General features: G+C 42.8%; 1 protein-coding gene across 2 annotated transcripts in view; it reads right to left on the reverse strand.

Moving 5' to 3' along the window:
* RIMKLB (ribosomal modification protein rimK like family member B) overlaps nt 1-18,754 on the reverse strand; it is a 66,481-nt gene extending 47,727 nt beyond the window's left edge. Inside the window, exons 1-3 of one of the 2 annotated variants that reach the window (XM_073313642.2) lie at nt 17,852-18,754; nt 16,390-16,907; nt 9,748-9,970 (exon numbers count right to left, since the gene is read on the reverse strand). In XM_073313642.2, coding sequence (XP_073169743.1) covers nt 9,748-9,922 — 175 coding nt within the window. In that variant the 5' untranslated portion in view covers nt 9,923-9,970; nt 16,390-16,907; nt 17,852-18,754. Of the gene's footprint in view, nt 1-9,747; nt 9,971-16,389; nt 16,908-17,633; nt 17,771-17,851 lie in introns of those variants that run through there. The other variant, XM_073313661.2, reaches the window with a different exon arrangement.
* Nucleotides 18,755-19,215: the final 461 nt, after the last annotated feature.

The following is a 19,215-nucleotide window of genomic DNA, read 5'->3' on the forward strand; positions in this document are numbered from 1 at the left end:
AACCTTGGTTCGAGCAATCATGAGCTAATTCAGTTCAAACTAAATGGAAGGATAAACAAAAATAGATCTGTGACTAGGGTTTTTGATTTCAAAAGAGCTAACTTTAATAAATTAAGGAAATTAGTTCAGGAAGTGGATTGTACTGAAGAACTTGTGGATCTAAAGGCAGAGGAGTCCTGGAATTACTTCAAGTCAAAGTTGCAGAAACTATCAGAAGCTTGCATCCCAAGAAAGGGGAAAAAATTCATAGGCAGGAGTTGTAGACCAAGCTGGATGAGCAAGCACCTTAGAGAAATGATTAAGAAAAAGCAGAAAACATACAAGGAGTGGAAGATGGGAAGGATCAGCAAGGAAAGCTATCTTACGGAGGTCAGAACATATAGCGATAAAGTGAGAAAGGCCAAAAGCCATGTAGAGTTGGACCTTGCAAAGGGAATTAAAACCAATAGTAAAAGGTCCTATAGCCATATAAATAAGAAAACAAAGAAAGAAGAAGTGGGACCGCTAATCATGGAGGATGGAGTGGAGGTTAAGGATAATCTAGGCATGGCCCAATATCTAAACAAACACTTTGCCTCAGTCTTTAATGAGGAGCTTAGGGATAAGAGTAGGACGACAAATGGGAAGGAGAATACGAAGGTAGATATTACCACATCCGAGGTAGAAGCCAAACTTGAATAGCTTAATGTGACTAAATCAGGGGGCCCAGATAATCTTCATCCAAGAATATTAAAGGAACTGGCACATGAAATTGCAATCCCATTAGCAAAAATTTGTAATGAATCTGTAAACTCAAAGGTTGTATCGTATGACTGGAGAATTGCTAACATAGTTCCTATTTTTAAGAAAGGGGGGAAAAAAGTGATCCAGGTAACTATAGGACTGTTAGTTTGACATCTGTAGTATGCAAGGTCTTGGAAAAAATTTTGAAGGAGAAAGTAGTTAAGGACATTGAGGTCAATGGTAATTGGGACCAAATACAACAAGGTTTTACAAAAGGTAGATCGTGTCAAACCAACTTGATCTCCTTCTTTGAGAAGGTAACAGATTTTTTTAGACAAAGGAAATGCAGTGGATCTAATTTACCTCGATTTCAGTAAGGCATTTGATACGGTTCCACATGGGGAATTATTAGCTAAACTGGAAAAGATGGGGATTGATATGAGGTGGATAAGGTGGATAAGGAACTGGTTAAAGGGGAGACTACAACGGGTCACACTGAAAGGTGAACCGTCAGGCTGGAAGGAGGTTACTAGTAGAGTTCCTCAGGGATCGGTTTTGGGACCAATCTTATTTAATCTTTTTATTACTGACCTTGGCACAAAAAGCGGGAATGTGCTAATAAAGTCTGCGGATGACACAAAGCTGGGAGGTACTGTCAATACAGAGAAAGACCTAAAGTTTGCTGCTGTTGCATAATCTCATGGCTATACTCAGCAGCTACTATTACAAACCCCACTACTTGTGGTCCATAGTTGTCAAGTAGTGACCCCCACCTTTAGGGTTTAACCTGAATCAATTTGGCAAGTCCTTGGAAATTCAGATTAGAGGAAGTAAGACACACAAAGTTAATGGGATACAACCTGGTTACTACTAAAAGGAAAACTGAAATGGCTTTTTTATTTGTCAAGACCCAAGTCAGTAGTTACAAGTGTCTTGCACAACTGCTGATGTAATAAGTAGCAAAGGAACCTGCTCTCCAATGCACTGCTTTACTAATTATCCAATTTTGAGATATAGTTGCTGGGAAAGCAAAGGAAAAATCAATTTTTAAATTGAATTTTTAAATGCTGGTAATGTCAGCAGAGAAACCAAGGATTGAATAAACCACAGATTAACCTTGCTTTTCCTCCTAGAGATGACCCTGATTACTCAGAGGCACACTGGGAGGAGGGCAAGAACAGAGGAATCTTGCACCTTTGCTGTTCTTGCTCATGGAATAAAGACCACAGTAGCTCTAATAGGCACCCATCTCAGCACCTTTCATGAGCACTAAATTCACCTAATTTCTAGTCACCGTTAGGTATTTTGTGCTCAGGGCAGTTTCCTCTCCAGCCTCTAGTGTGGAGTTACATCATCTACACATCATCAAGGATGATGTGATTTTGTGATGGCTGCTGCCAGCAGCAGGAGACATGCCAATTCTGCAGTGCTGGGCGAGGCTGGCCAAGGCTGCTGGCCTCTGTTCCATCATTCCCAGAGCCATTTGCTGCATATTGTAGGGAGGGCTCTCAAACAGAGCTGTATGACTAATACCAGAAAGATGCTGAAGGGAGCAGCAGCAAAGCATCTGGATATAGAGCTGACTGAAAAAGAGACAGATGAAAACACCTCTTGGTAGATTTAATGGCAGCTCTTAGAGAGCTTTAGTAAAGGGGGACTGTTTTTAAAACACAAGTAAACATCTTTCCACCAGAGATGATCCGGGTCCATCCCTTATGTTGTACTGTAAAGGATGATAGTCATTCTCTAATCCTCATTGTTCCTTCCAGGTCTCTCAACCTCCAGATATGCCCACATGTCCTGGTCTCATTATTCCCTTTAGCATCTTCATCTGCCAACACAGGAACTTGGCGAGACAGGATCTCAACAACTTGTTTCCAACTCAATGGCTGAATCAGTAACAAGGGACAGGTTGCATGAGGGGAAATGAATCAGGTCCCAGGATGTGGTGGAGAGGTAGGTTAGGATGGACTTGCACTAGACTGCATCGTTCCTGGTCGCAGCTGCCTGAGCAACCTCAGATGCTTGGATCAGCATCTTCTATTGACTGTAGGGGCAAGCCATTCTCCGCAACCCAACATCTCGGTTTTATTAATATCTCCTTTTCAAAATATAGAAATAAAACCCCCTAGCCAGGTCCCAGACATCATCCATCTGTCAACGAACAGGCCAGCTAACCACAGCGCAGGTCTTTTCATTTATGCGCATACCACTACTCTCCCTTCCTGTAATCCCTAATCCAGGTTCTCATTCATTTTTGCATCCCCAGTTGTGGGGGAGCCCAGAAGTTGCTCTAAAGACTGAAGTCTTAGTTTTATGACCAAACAGTTTTTAGAACACACCACCTCCATTCAATCCAACAGCTCTAACTGCTAAAAAGCTCATGAAAGAGCCTCTCTGTTTTACCTCACAACCTCTCTTCTCCAATATCAGAGGCAAGGAGGAGCTACTACTCTCAAACTGCTAATAATTACAGAGCAAAGTTTTCAAAGATGGATGTTCAGGTGAACAATTTTGGTGGAAAGGTTCAGAGTTCCTTAGTGATGCTCTCACCAGCATCTAGGTCCTATGCTCCATTTCTCTGATAGCCAGCTTCTTTAAAAAAACAAACAAACAAAAAAAACACATGTAAAACCTATACACAGGCAAGGGACAAAAACCTACTCAATTCTATACCAGATCAGCTCAGTAGTCCATCTACTTTAATAATGCAGTACCCTATCTCCAACAGTGGCCAGCAGCAGATGCTTCCATGTAGGGTACAAGAACCCTGAAGTTGGCAGTTATGGAATATCCTGCCCGTAGGGAAAATCACCCTCCACTTCCTTTAAGGCAGGGGTTCTCAAACTGGGGGTCGGGACCCCTCAGGGGGTCATGAGGTTATTACATGGGGGGGTAGCGAGCTGTCAGCCTCCACCCCAAACTGTGCTTTGCCTCCAGCATTTATAATGGTGTTAAATATATTAAAGAAAGTGTTTTTAATTTATTGGGGGGGGGGTCGCACTCAGAGGCTTGCTACATGAAAGGGGTCGCCAGTATGAAACTTTGAGAACCACTGCTTTAAGGTCTGGTTTATGCCCCAACTCATGAAAGGTTTCTATCCCTTCCAAACTTTAAAAAAAAAAAAATTATTACTGTAATTCTGGATGTTCGCCATTTCCCTATAAATATACAATCCTGTTTTGAATCCTGCTAACTTTTTGACCCAAGTGGTATTTTATGGCAACGAGTTCCACTGTTAACAGTGCACTGCATAAATGGATAATGTATTTCCTTTCATCAGTTTCAACTTGCTGCCTTTCAATCTCACTTAGTGCTCCATTGCTCTTATTTTGTGAGAAACAGTGAACAGAAGGGCCCAATCTACTTCCTCTGTACCATTCATTATTTTGTATGACAACTTTTTATATCCTCTGTTATTCATCTCTTTTCTAAGGTAAACAGTCCTAGTCTTTTTAATCTTATCATAAGCAAGTTTTTTCTTGTTGCTGATCATTTTTCTCTCTGAACCTCTGCTGTTTCTGCCAGATTTTTGAAACAGGATGACTACAACTGCACACAAGCAGAGTGAAAATGTGCCATTGATTATACAAAACAACATGCTGAAAGATTTTTTTTTTTTTTTTTAAAGTTACAACCTTAATTCTAGCATTTCCTAACTTGTGGGTTCTTGACTTTTCAAACTTAAAGTTTTGGGGTTTTTTTTAAAATGTAATGTCCTAAGTTTTTAAACAAAGAAAAAAGGCAAACACAAACTCCATTATACACAATCGTAACCACCAGCTTCCCCACAGCATGTGTTAGCAGCATTTGAACCCTACACCTCCAGACCTGCAGTAGATGATTTGTGATTTGATCTATGATTTGTGCTAAAATAATATGAGCTGGCAGCAGCAATAGGTCATTATCCTCTGTGGATCAGTCACTTGAGAAGAAAGAGTGGATTATATCTGCAGGGAGTTAAAATATAAGAATGGCTATACTTGGTCCATCTAGCCCAGTATCTTTTCTTCTGACAGTGGCTGATGCTAGATGCTTCAGAGGCAATTAACAGAACCGGGCAATTATTGAGTGATCCATCCCCTGTCATCCAGGCCCAGCTTCTAACAGTCAGAGGCCTATGTACATCCAGAGCATGGGGTTGCGTCCCGGACCATCTTGGCTAATAGCCATTGAAGAACCTATCCATTAACTTTTCTCATTCTTTTTTGAACCTAGTTATACTTTTGAACTTCCCAACAACCCCTGGCAATGAGATCCACAGACTGACTGTGTGTTGTGTGAAGAAACACTTCCTTTTGTTTAGTTCTAAACCTGATGCCTATTAATTTCATTGGACAACTCCTGCTTCCTGTGTTATACAAAGGGGTAAATAACGCTTCCTTATTCCCTTTCTCCATGCCATTAATGATTTTATAGATTTCTATCACATTCCCCCTTAGTCATCACTTTTCCAAGCTGGACAGTCCTAGTCTTTTTAATCTCTCCTTGTACAGAAGCTGTTCCATATCCCTAATCATTTCTGTTACCTTCCAAAAAAGATATTACCATTGGAAAAAGTACAGAGTGGCAGGGAATACAGAACTGCACACAATGTTCAAGGTACGGCCGTACTATGGATTCATATAGTGGCATTATGCTATTTACGATCTTATTATCTATCCCTTTCCAAATGGTTCCTAACACTGTTAGTTTCACTGCCACTGCACACTGATTGGATGTTTTCAGAGAACTATCCACAACTCCTAGATCTCTTTCCTGAGTGGTAACAGATAATTTAGACCCTATCATTTCATATGTATAGTTAGGATTATGTTTTCCAATGTGCATTATTCTGTATTTATCAACATTGAATTTCATCTGTCATTTTGTCACCCAGTCTTGTGAAATCCCTTTTGAACTCTCACAGCCTGCTTTAGATTTCACTATCTTGAGTAATTTTGAATCATCTGCAAATTTTGCCACCTCATTGTTTACCCCTTTTTCCAGATCATTTATGAATATGTTGAACAGCACTGGGCCCAGTACAGATCCTTGGGGGACCCCGCTATTTACCTCTCTCCATTCTAAAATCTGACCATTTATTCCTACCCTTTGTATTCTATCTTTTAACCAGTTACTGATCCATGAACGGACCTTCCCTTTTATATCATGACTGCTCACTTTGATTAAGAGCCTTCAGTAGGGACCCTATCAAAGACATTCTGAAAATCCAAGTACCCTAATGCGACTGAATCACATTTGCCCATGTTTGTTGGACACCCTCAAAGTATTCTAATAGACTGGCAAGGCATGATTTCGATTTACAAAAGCCGTGTTGGCTCTTCCCCAACATATCAAGTTCAGCTGTGTGTCTAATAATTCTGTTCCTTACTACAGTTCCAAGCAATTTATCTGGTACTGAAGTTAGGCTTTCCAGCCTGTAATTGCTAGGATCACCACTGAACCCTTTTTAAAAAACTGTCATTACATTAGCTATCCTCCAGTCATCTGGTACAGAGGCTGATTTAAGTGATAGGTTACATACCACAGTTAGTAGTTCTACAATTTTGTGTTTCAGTTCATTCAGAACTCCTGAGTGAGTACCATCTAGCCCTGGTGACCTATTACTGTTTTATTTATTAATTTGTTCCAAAACCTCCTCTATTGACACCTCAATCTAGGACAGTTCCTCAGATCTGTCACCAAAATTGTATGGCTCCAGTGTAGGAATCTCCCTCACATCCTCTGCAGTGAAGACCAATGCAAAGAATTCATTTAGCTTCTCTGCAACTGTCTTGTCTTCCTTGAGTGCTCCTTTAGCACCTCTATCATTCAGTGGTCCCACTGATTGTTTGGCAGGCTTCCTGTTTCTGACATACTTTAAAAAAAAAAAAGTGTCTTTTGGTCTCTTCAGATTCTTGGTTGGCTTGCCTAATTATATTTTTACACTTGATTTGCCAGAGTTTATGCTCATTTCTATTTTCCTCAGTAGGTTTTTACTTCCAATTTTTAAAGAACGCCTTTTTGCCCTGACTCTTTTACTCTGTTGTTTAGTCATGGTGGCCTTATTTTGACCCTCTTTGCTTTTTTAGTTATTATTTTGGGGCATACATTTAATTTGAGCCTCTATTATGTTGTTTTTAAAAAGTTTCCCTGCAACTTGCAGGCATTTCATTCTTGTGACTGTTCCTTTTAATTTCCATTTAACTACCTTCCTCATTTTTGTGTAGTTCCCCTATTTGAAGTTAAATGCTACTTTGGTGGCCTTCTCTGGTATTTTCTCCCCCACAAGTATGTTAAATTTAATTACATTATGGTCGCAACTACTGAGCGGTTCAGTCACTCAGGACTAAATCAAGAATTGCTTCCCCCTCATGGGTTCCAGGACTAGCTGCTTCAAGAAGCAGTCATTAACAGTGTCCAGAAGTTTTATCTCTACATGCATTGTGAGGTGATATGTACCCAGTCAATACGATGACAGTTGAAATCCCCATTATTGAGTTTTCTATTTTTGTAACCTCTCTAGTCTCCCTGAGCATCTCACAATTACCATCACCATCTTGGTCAGTAGTATATGCCTAATGCTATACTCTTTATTATTAAAGCATAGAATTTCTATCCATAGAGATTCTGTGGTATAATTTGGTTCATTTAAGATTTTTATTATATTTGACTAGGCTTTCTTTCACATATAGTCCTACTCCCCCACCTGCACAACCTATTCTGTCATTCCTATACATTTTATACCCTGGTATTACCATGTCCCATTGATTATCATCATTCCACCAAGTTTCTGTGATGCTTGTCATATCAATATCCTTATTTAACACCAGGCACTCAAGTTCACCTATCCTAGTATTTGGACTTCTGGCAGTTGTATACAAGCACTTAAAAATTTGTCTATATTTCGTTGTCTGCTTTCATGTGATTTAATTGAGTAGGACTCTTTCATTTGTCTGTTTCTCTTCAGCTCCTACCTGTACACTTTATCAACTTCTCTCCTCTCCTCTTTACTAGGATATAGAGTTGTCCCATTTTACAGATAGGGTAGCCAAGCACACAGCACTAGCAGATTCTTTCTGAGAGGCAGTGAGATAAAATGAATGAGCTTGGGTTTGCCATATTAAATATGTGGATTCCATTCCCAGCTGCCAGCTTCTCAGTGGAGTATGATGCCTCAGTGGAGTATGATGCCTTCCATTCCCCCTTCTGTAGCTTCTCAGTGGAGTATGATGCCTTGTTCAATAATAGTTCTGTGCCCTTCACAACCCTGTACACAAGTTGGTATAAGAGATGAGTACAGAACACATTTCTACTGGATCTATTCCAGCACTCCTTCCCCTAAGCCAAAAGGGTATTTTGATGGGGATGGGTAGACAGTGGCGGAAGCAACAGTGGAAGATGACAGATTCATTTTGCCTATGTCCCATCTGGAGATTTGGTACTGTACATAGGTGCAACCACAGGGGGGAAAAAACCTGCAAGGCAGGGGGAAGAGATGACTAGGAGGGAGAATGTGGTTCAAGAAAAGACAAAAATGAGGAGAGAGGAAGGCTAGCCCTAAGCAAATTTCTCTTCCCACCCTTCCAGCACATTTTATATCACTCCTTTAAACAAATATAAATGTTACTTATGGTATTTTGCATCACCAAAGAGAAAAAATAAAGTAAAAATGTTAAAACGCCGGGGGACAGAACATGTTTTCCTCTCTGTCCATCCTTCCCAGCAACTGTGCCTATGGTTCTGTGCAGTTGCCTTAGCCCAGCATAGGGACAGTAGAGAAGCATGCTTGGTGCAGACAGAATCTTCTGAAATTTTAGCAGTAAGACTCTCATAAATGCTGTAGAGTACATCAACTACTTTAAACTGCCAAATCTGAACAAACTTCATGGGGAAAAACACAAAACACCTATTTGACCACAGGACCATCTCCTTGACAAATGTCACATTCCTCATACAAATCTCAGAGCATTAGAAATCTTAAAGGTTGGAAAGATTTTGATAATGGGAACTGCTAGACAACTTTACCTAAGTGTCACTATTGCTCCTCTTGTAATAGTGGCATTGTATTTTCAATATTATTTTACATTCCATTCCTTATACATCCTAACATCTTGTTTTCCTTTTGATCACTATTGAAGAGATATTCACTGATTGTTCACAGAACCACCAAGCACCTTTTCCCAAACCATTACAGATAATTCAGAACCCACTAAGGTGTAGTAGTAGTTCAAATTATTTTGATGTGCAGTACTTCACATTTGTCAACACTGAATTTCATTTTGTTTTTGTTTTTTTAAGTCCTGTCTTCAGTCTTGACTAACCTAAATAACTGTGCATTGTTGAAATTTTACTTCCTGACCGCTCACTTCTTCTTCCAGATACCTTTTCATTTTGGTGTTTACACTCATCATATTTGAAGAGGACATAACTCAGTCATCTTTTAACTAAGCTACAGATATTCAACTATTTTAATCGCAATATTAATCAATCCTTCCAACCCCATGACCACTCATATTACTCTTCTCTGAAATTTCCTTTCAGTTTGTTTGCTTGCTTGACTATCTGGGCTGAGTTCAGAACCCAACCTGCAGAGAGATATTGATGGGTTACCCTCACAGCTTCCCCTAAACATAAGTAATCAACTTACAAATGCACACAAAATTAAATGAAGTCAATTCTCTTTAACTCAGCAATCCTGGAGGTAGTTAACCTTGTATTAATTCACTATTGTCTGTTGGAGAGAACCCCCTCATACAGTAAGGCTGGGTTGCCAAAACACGACCTCGTGGCTCTAAAACAGACTTGCTCCCCTCATTCTGCAGAGGGAGAACATAGCTTATCCAACTGCAAGCCAACAATTTCTATTTGATGATCAAGTACACAAGAGCAATGCATTTATATGAAATATTAATTTAGATTAGGTGTACTGATCCTGGCATATGTGCACTTCATTGTCACGAAGTTTAGCCACCCCTGTATTACAAACTCCTTGTCAGATCCCCTCCCCAGCCCACACTCCAACCTTCACTTCATCCTCACCCAGGTTTCCATGCTCAATGGTCAGTACCACTTCATCCATCACCAAGGCCCGAAAGTCTAGTTCCTCTTCACAGCACTTGGCCTTGAGCGCCCTCAGGATCTCCTGTTGAGGGTAGTCTTCCCTGATACGACGATCTGTTAAGAACCACAGCCTGGGAGCAACTGAGCTGCACATCTTGTTTTACTAGTCTTGCAACCTCCGGGATCTCCTTTTAATGGAACTCTAAGTAAGGGAGAAGATAAGAAATCAGACTACAAAGGTTTCTGTCCACATGCTTCCCACCATCCCTCAGACCTCTTCCCTGTACACACAGCTCTGTCCTTGGTTTAGAGGGGAGAAAAAAAATGTATCTATATAGCATTTCCTATCCGAGGATCTCAAGGAAGCAATCAATGTCTTATAAATATTCATTAAGCTTCACATTTCCCTTATGCGGATATTCAGTATTATCCCAATTTATTGATGGAAAAACTGAAGCATACAGAGATGCAGTAACGTGCCTAAGACAATACACTGAGCCTATGGCAGAACCAGGACTCAGGTCTGAGTCCCAGTTCTGTTCCTTAGTCACAAGGCCATCCTTCCTCACACACAGAAAATATCAGTGGATTCCAACACACTCCCACAAGTGCTGCAAAGTACTGAATTGGAACACTGTTGGTAGAGATGATCCCACCAGGTGACCAGTGAGCCCATATGGATTTGCATTGTTGTTGCTCCCCATACTTTGGCTATATAGAAGACATCAGTCTCTAGTGACGTTTTACCATCTGCTAACATCATTAAAAACCGTAAAGCAATCAAGGCAGACTGATATGCAGACTGAAAAATCCACTCCATTGGTGTGTAAGAAACCTTCCTTGATGAATTTGAGGAAGCATGAGGTAAGCAAAAGAATTCAAGAAAACTTAAGACTTTCATTTGTTTAAATATGAAATTTCCTGTTCTGCTGGTTGCGAACAAAAGGAAAAGAAAAGAAAACTCTTCTGAATACGACCTGAAACAGGTACTATCTACTGAAGGACTTGCCTATGCTGAGATTTTCCCTGGAAACAGCCATCAGTGGCCAGTAACTGGTAGACACTCAAAGTATAGACAGGCAAAGCTGCTACTCAAGGCTTTCCCAAGCAGCAGCAGGATGAAATTAAAACTGGCCATTTTCACCTGCTATTTGGAACCCAGTGGACAGCAAGGAAACTGTCAAGAACCATATCAACATCACAATACTGTTATTGCTTTGGAAACCTAGGAGCAGCAGAAGGGCCAAGGACCAGAGCTCTTCATGCAGGAGGAAGGACAAAACCAACTGCTGGGGGACGGCAAGTAAGGAAGCAGACCTGCCCCCTGTGGCAGACAAGAAGGTCTTGCAGAAGAAGTGTGAGAGGGAGCATCTTCTCCTTCCAGCTGTGAAAAGGTGTGTGGAGTGGAGAGGGCAGGATTCAAGTTTTATACCCCCAGTAGACAGAAGTTACAATACAAAAGTCCCAAAGCAGTGTCCACAGCACCCCAGTCACAATAATTTCTCCTTCCAAGCACCAAAAGGTGGCAGGGGAAGTCTGGGCTTCTGCCTGGGCCTCACTGGCTGACAATTCCCCAGCCCTGCCCTACTTAATCTTTCATATTAGCCTCTGGGAAGTAGGTTAAAGTTTCCTTCTATGGCTAGCAGGTTACTGAAGCTCTGCTGGCAACATACTTAAATAAGCACTGGAAGAGGATATATAGTTCAGAAACAGCAGAACATAAGAACAAAGGAAAAGCCAAGTTCAGGAGGTTTCTAGTCAATTTATCCTCCTTTCTACTCCCTACAAACATCTTACTATCAATAGACAGAAACAGACCACTTACTGTCTCTCCCCTGAAAAGCATGCTATGCCCATTAGAAAGGCAGACCCACCTCATTTTAAATCCAGCCATAGAGCATTAAGTGTGTAAAGAAAACAGACAGATGTTTTGATTTTTAAGACCACGTCAATCAGAAGCCATTACAGATCTGCAGCATGTGTTTCAAGGGACTTGTCTACACAGGGAAGTTAGTGCACACTAAGCTAGGGTGTGAATTTAAAGTGCACTTGTTACTCCCACACTAATTCCTGGTGTAGATACACTTACTGCACATTAACAGTGCTCTCAGGCAATTTAGCTTAGTACACTTCCAAGGTGCATTAAGCTAACATGCACAAAGGCACTCCGTGCAGTGAGAGTGTCCGTGTAGTAAGTTAGTACAGAGTATCTAACATGCACCAGCTACTTCACTCTTTTTCCCTACATAAACAAGCCCTAGGTCTCATTCTCTGGCCCCAATATCAAAACCAGTGTCAAGTACTCTCACCTGTACTTGTTTTCTACTCCTCCTTACCACTAATGTGCCCCTCAGTTCTTCTGCCAAGAGGAATCTCTTCCCTGCACTTCCCCTTTCTCAAATCTCTTCTTCCCAACATAACACCCCTTCCATCCTTGAAAGCTGCACTCAGCCATCTCCTTCCTGAATATTTCAGCCAGAAAGCAATTCGCCAGCGGAGATAGGAAAAAAAAACAAAAAAACTTACAAATCCTAGCTCCCAGTCCTCTGCTCTGCTAGCCCTATACCACACGATCACCACCTCTTTCACATCCTAAGTAGGCCATGCTGAGGTGTAAAGACATCTTATCCCCATTACTTTAGTATTTCTGATCAAAGTCTGGACAATTCAGCTTCAAGCTCTCATTAGAACTCTTCAGTCAGTCAAAATTACTTATTAGGGACACACTGAAAATATTACAATTTGTTTTGGTAACGCCAGCATCTCAAGGGTCCTGCCCACATTCTCAAGAATATTCTGAGGAAAATGTGCCTCTCAGAGCTTGTCTACACTTAAAAGGCTGCAGCATCTCCGATGCAGCTGTGCTGCACCAATGCAGCTTCACTGCTTTAGTGATTCAGTGAAGAAGCTACCTACACCCATGGGAAGGCTTCTCCCATCAGTGTAGGAAATCCACCTCACAGAGAGGCAGCAACTATGTTGAGGGGAGAAGCCTTCTCATCAATATAGCATTGTCCACACCAGGAACTAGGTCACTATAACTGCATATAACTGAAAAGTCCACTCCTCTGAGGAATGCAATAAGACTGACATAAGTTACTAGTGTAGACCAAGCCTCAGACAGCTGCACGCAGCATCAGCTTTTAAGTATGATATGCTTTCAAGAACACCTCCCCGGAAACTAACCCCACCCACCTGGATCTAACAAACACACAGCCTGAGACAATGCTGGGTGTGTGTTAAACATTTTCCGCAGTGTCTATGGGAGTACCAAATCCAAAATATGCATGCGTGAGGGAGAAGGAAAAACAGGAAATATTTAAGTACCTTCAGAGATTAGAAGTGGCTGAAAAGCCTTTGCACTGAAAGCCACAATGGCCAAACTGGGAACAATCTCTCAGCAGGTGCTCAACCCACTTACCTGATCAAAAGTGACAACAAAAAACCCATCAAGGACAACAGCTAACTGAATGTCAGTTAGACTATCCCTGCAATCACAGATTGCATCTGCTTCAGAGATTAAATCAGTCACAAAACCTCCACTGATTTGATTATGGATGGAATCAAAGTGCTATCTCAACTTTTAGCTCTAATACTGCTGATGCTAGGTTTCACTCTAGCATCTCCACACCAGCTCCTTTTCCCTTCGTTTGCAGTCTTCCTCAGGGTACATCTCTACATGGGAATAAAAGACCTGAGGCTATGTCGCAGGCGTTTAATTGCTGTGTAAACATACCCTGGTTGTCATCTTGTTCCCTGCAACAGTCTAGTGGAACACACCTACACTGCCTCAAATCATATAAGGTTTTATTCACTAAGCATGAAGGGAGATCAGACTGGCTGTCTTTAGAGTCCTAGAAACCAGAAGTCCTCTGTTTACACTCAGAACTGGTACAGCAAAAGCTTCCTATCCCCACCAACACACCCTTGCCCTGCACATAAGGAACTACTTCCAGGAGCGAGAGGGGAGTTCAATCTCCATGGACCACTCATTGTTGGTCTCCAGACTAGTGACAGCCAACAAAAGGGACAATTGTGGTATTGTATTTTTTGTTTTTGATGTGAAGAGTTTTCCTTTAGAAGATGAGAATCCAACAATTCATTTTATATTGTGCAAACTGAATAACTGTCAAGATAGTAACTCCTTTAGGTACTACTGACAAACGGCTGAATTAGAATCAATCATCTAGTGTAGAAGTAAAATTGTTCCATAGCCCTTTTCCTCAAAGTGCCACAGTTACAAGAGCTGCTGCATTTAAAAAACAAAAAACACAAAAAAAAACCACACACACAAACAATTTCTTCTCTGCAGGAATGCTGAATGAAATTCCAGATGTTTCACAACATTAGGACTCCATGTAATTTAGCCTCAATTGTCTGGCTTGTGATCTGTGGTTGTGGTAGAGTCCTACTGTCTACAGAATGCTCTGGGGCACAAGATATCGGAGAAGATCTCTCACATTAACTCGTTTCTAGTCTTTGGATTAGATCCTGGTCTCAGTTACATCACAATGTATCCAAAGCAATTCCAGAGATAATAACTGGGGAGCAGAATAATAGATCTCCAGGTCTGTTTGATCCCTGCCAGCTCAGATTTGAGGGCTATCATGGTAATCAATAACGGAGGAAAAAATTTGATCATCCCAAGGAGGAGGTGGTGATCAGGAAAAAAAATCCCCACCCACCACCCTTTACTATGTACAGCATTGCATGCTGTTGTTTATGATTTGTAACAAAAGCACCTATGCTCTCTTTGGCACGTTATTGGGAGAGGAAGGGTATTTTACTTTCCACAAAATCATCATGAATTAGCTGATACTGGACTACACTTTAAACAGAACAAGTGCCTCTTTCACGATAGCAATTTCTGCAACCCTATTTTGGAGGCCACACCTTAAGACAGCGGGATCAATAGCTACAAGACTAGCAAAGGACCTTTGAGAGATTGTCATAAATAGAGGTAAGGAAGATGGCTAGCCCATGGTTCATCAGAATTATTATTGCAATGTCACAGATGAGATGGATGGTATTTTGCTAACTGTCCCACCCTATCATACATTGCTAGGAAAGACTCTGGCTGAATTTCACAGTTATTGTGCAAGGGGAGCGAAGTCGTAATTGACCACATTATGGAACCAGAACTGCTCTTTATGTCATGCTGAAAGAAGAACACTATCAAAAACAATTTAAATTGAAGTACAAAACTTAGCTAATTCTACCTTCTGTGCACAGTTACCAAGGCAATCAGCACCTAAGAAAAAACTTACAAATAGTTATGCATCAAGACTTTCCAATAGGAAAGATATTCACAGATAAGGACTTATTAAAAAGAAAGCTTTTGACCATTTATTATATTACTTTAAAATAAAAAACAAAACAAATGCTACCCTCTCTCTTGTCACTACAGCTAAACAGGGATGCCCAGGGACAACCACAAGTAGTAGGGTCCCTTTATTACAGAAATAAGAATTAGTTGCAGTTTTTATAAGATCGTGTACAAACATGACTGCTTCAAGGGCTACAAAAGGACCCTAGGCTACAAAAAGACTACAAAAACAATGGAATCAGAAGAAAAAAGAAGAGAAGAGAAGAGAAGAGAAGAGAAGAGAAGAGAAGAGAAGAAAAGAAAAGAAAAGAAAAGAAAAGAAAAGAAAAGAAAAGAAAAGAAAAGAAAAGAAAAGAAAAGAAAAGAAAAGAAAAGAAAAGAAAAAGAACAGGCCATGGTATCCTGAATAGTAGCAGTGCAATCTGTCCATCACTCCTGCATGTCATCTACCTTCCCCGTATATACATTATACAATTTAAAATCACTGCAGGCAGGTGAATCCAAAGCACACCTCTTTGAAAGCATATGCACTGTACTCACACATCCCTCCTCCTCACCCCCCTTGGATTTTTGTAGAGATCACTGCAGTCAATGGAGGAAGGAATATATTAAGCATACTGATAAACAGACTGCAGAAGGGCACAAAATAAAATCATCTTCCTTCTTCACCCCCCTCCCCCAATTCCTTCCCAGTATGCCCTCTCCTGCAGATAGGCAAATACTCAACTGGATCCTCTGACTGAATCCCATACTACTTTTATCTGTTCAATCTCTTCCCTTCAACTGAGTAATCTTAGATACCAGCAGCCCTTCTCCACAATCGCCCTCAAGACACACACATCCCCGCCCCCTTTCTTTCCTCATCTCTCCAGGCTTGTAAGTAGATGATAACATTCTTCACCCATACACCCCAGTTTCTGATGGCCAATGAGGAATCTATTCCCTTGCCTCCCTGCCTTACAAAGCTGATATTGGTCAACATTAACGCCCCCCACCACTTGACCTGTAAACATCTCCTTTCTCTCATAGCTGTCGCAGCTATTGCACTCCTCTTTAGTATGCGCATAATGTATAAATTCCCCATTGCTTTTTGAGATCAGCATGCCTCTGTCCTTACCACCACCACCACCCTGCAGAGTGGGTGTGTGATATAAACCCCCCTTTCCCGATCCATGTACATAGCCACTTCTCTCAGATCCCTTCCCCCACCCTGCTCTCAATCTCTGTGCATGCCTCTCTTGTAGCAGTGGGGGAGGGGAAAAAAGCATTGAATGAATGAATGTGGTATGACTTACCAGAGGTTTGGTGAGTAGGGGGTAGGAGATGAAGGGTTGTCAAAGATGGGTGCTTCTTTCCGTGCCCCCAATAACTGGTACTTCAGTCCTGGCTCTCTCAGTGAGGTGAAGGCTTGCTGGTACCTTTCTTTCCTTGGTGCCCCCTGAGAAGAGGGTGCTAATGAAGTCCTCTCAGGGCCTCTCTGATCTGCACTCCAGGGGAGGGAGCAGTGTCCTGCTGGAGCCCCCAAAGCCAGGAAAGGAGCGATGAGGATTATGTTCTCCTGGTACTACAATGGGTGATGCCTGGCTTGTGCCCCCAGGGACCAAGGTATGTTGGGGAAGGGGTGGGGGATATTAAAAGTGATTCCCAGCTCCTCCCCCCCTCGGGGGAGAGGAGGGTGGGGAAGAGAAGTGAAGATATTGATGTAGAGCTGTGGCAGCCTGCGCAAAAAAATAGATTCAATCCAATAAGCCCCTCGCGTCTCTGCTTCCTCAGAACTGAACCCCTAACTGTCTGAGTCTGGAATCACCAACACCTATGGAAAGAAAGACATATTAGACATAAAAAACCCAACCTACTAAACAGGAAATGAGATTGCAACCTGGAGAAAAGAGAATGAGAGACGCAAGACACTAAGAAAAAGCTGAGCAAAAATCAGACCGATATAATTTTGGGGGGAATGACTTTAAGTAAAACAAAATAATTTACATAAATATATTAAATTAGAAGTCTTAAAAGGAAACAAATGAGGTTCCACTTGGGCAATTGTGTGTTTAATGCAGATAAATCTATCTATCTTAATACAGGCAGAAAATTCTATGCTTTAAAAGAATAAAATTTTATTCTACACACTTTAAATATCACATTTTGAACCCAATCAAGACAAAAATTAGATTAACAGAACCATGTTTAAGGTCAGAAGCATACTCATGTGAATGAAATCACAACCTCCTAAAGCCCAGTGGTTTCTAAACAGAAGCAAATAACCAAAAGATAAAATTAATTTCTAAAAAGCGTTTGCTTATATGACGCAATACATTTAATTATTATAAAATTAAATACTTGTACAGCCTGTTCATCGTCCTTGGCACTATATATCGTAAGTGCCTGATCCTAGAAGTTAACGCTACACAATTATCCTTTTAAAAATCAAAAAGGCAACAAGAGAAAAAGAAACCCAGTTAAAAGGGTTTTGTTAGAAGTATGTGATTCAATGCAAACATATTAAAAGCATACAAAAAACACCCCCATATTTGCATACCTTTATGTACAAAAAGGTTTTAATATCTGTTTACACGTTGATGCATGTGAATATACACAGACGCCTGCAAGCACGAGTGCGTAAATGCAGATATTAAAGCACACAAATAAATACCACACAGATACAGAATTATCACAGCGGATATGAGTCTGAGGTGGAGGACACAGCACGATTTCAAATTCAAGCCAGAAGAAACGTGGTTTTTTAAAGACACAAACCTGGCCGCTGCTTCTGTCCTCCCGGGCAGGATTGTGTGTGATGGTTGGAAAGTTGGGGATGGAGAATTTAAAATTCTCCCCTTCTCCGCCAGGGACAGTGTAAAATACACATATGGGACCCAACTAAACCAGTGGAAACCAGGGGGGAAATGGAGAGAAAAGAGGGATAATCCCGAGAAAACCGGCCACTAATTAACCCACCCACCGAGAAAGAGGCTCCCGGCCATGCCCCCAGCAATAGCTATCCACAGCAGCCCTCCCTCCCCCCAAATTATTCATGCTACTTAGGGCAGCTAATCAACCCGCCCAAACGTCCCCCATCTGGTCCGCAGTTGAGGTCCCCGCCACACACGCCCCTGGCCTTCACACCCGCTACAACCAGGCTGGAAAGAACAACCGCCCCCCGAGGTCCCCAGCGGCCCAGCCCGCCCTCCAGGCTGGGGGCGCGGCGCGGCGCGGCGACCGGGCTGCTGGAAGGGGCCCCGTGGAGACTCGCCCCCTCCCCCCAGAGCAGGAGTCGCTCGGCGACGCTGGGTGAGGGGGTGACGGTCGCCCCTTCCCTCGGCCCCCTCCGCTCTCTCCCGCCCCCTCTGACGGGGAGCGGCGGCAGCCCGGACTCGGCTGTTCCCTGCTGCGCCCTCCTCCCCCCGCTGCTCCTGCTGCGGATGCTCCACTCGCAGAGCCGCCGCCGCCTCCTGCGCTGGCTGGGGCCCGACTGAGCCGGCCCAGCGGGAGCGCGCGAGGCCGCGAACGCTAACATACGAGAGGGGTGGCCGCTGGGCGAGCACGCGCACTGGGCAGAATCCCCCCTCGGCGCCGCAGCGGCTCGCGGCTGCCTCAGGTTGCGCGAGAGGCGCCGAGGCATCCGCCCCCGTCCTGCAGCCCGCGCTGCCTCCAGCAGCCCACGCGCCACAGCGCGCCGGGGCAACAGAGCCCGGGGCGGGAATAACCGTCACTCTGTGCAGTGCCCACTCCGGCCCCGCCCCTCTCACCAGCCTCCAACCCAGAGGTAGCCCCAGGTTATTCCTGGTCACCCCGCTTGCCTGTCACAGGCCTGTTCTGAGTGTGAGGCCCCAGGCTAAGTGCGTGTGACATGCCACCCTGCACGCCCTGCGCATGTGGGACACGCCTGACCCAACTCAGCCAAGCCACGTGTGACCCTCTTGCCCCCCCGTGACACACCCATCCCACTGCCCTGTTGGGCACTCCCAGCCCACCACCCTGCATGGCCAACACAAGTGTGAGACACCCATCCTGCTGCCCTGACGTATGACACACCCAGTCACCTCTACCCGTACCTGAGCGACACACCCACTACGCCTGCCATCACCTACCCACCATGTTTCACACAGACTGACATGAGC

Source organism: Lepidochelys kempii, chromosome 1 (genome assembly GCF_965140285.1).
Source record: "Lepidochelys kempii isolate rLepKem1 chromosome 1, rLepKem1.hap1, whole genome shotgun sequence".
NCBI lineage: Eukaryota > Metazoa > Chordata > Testudines > Cheloniidae > Lepidochelys > Lepidochelys kempii.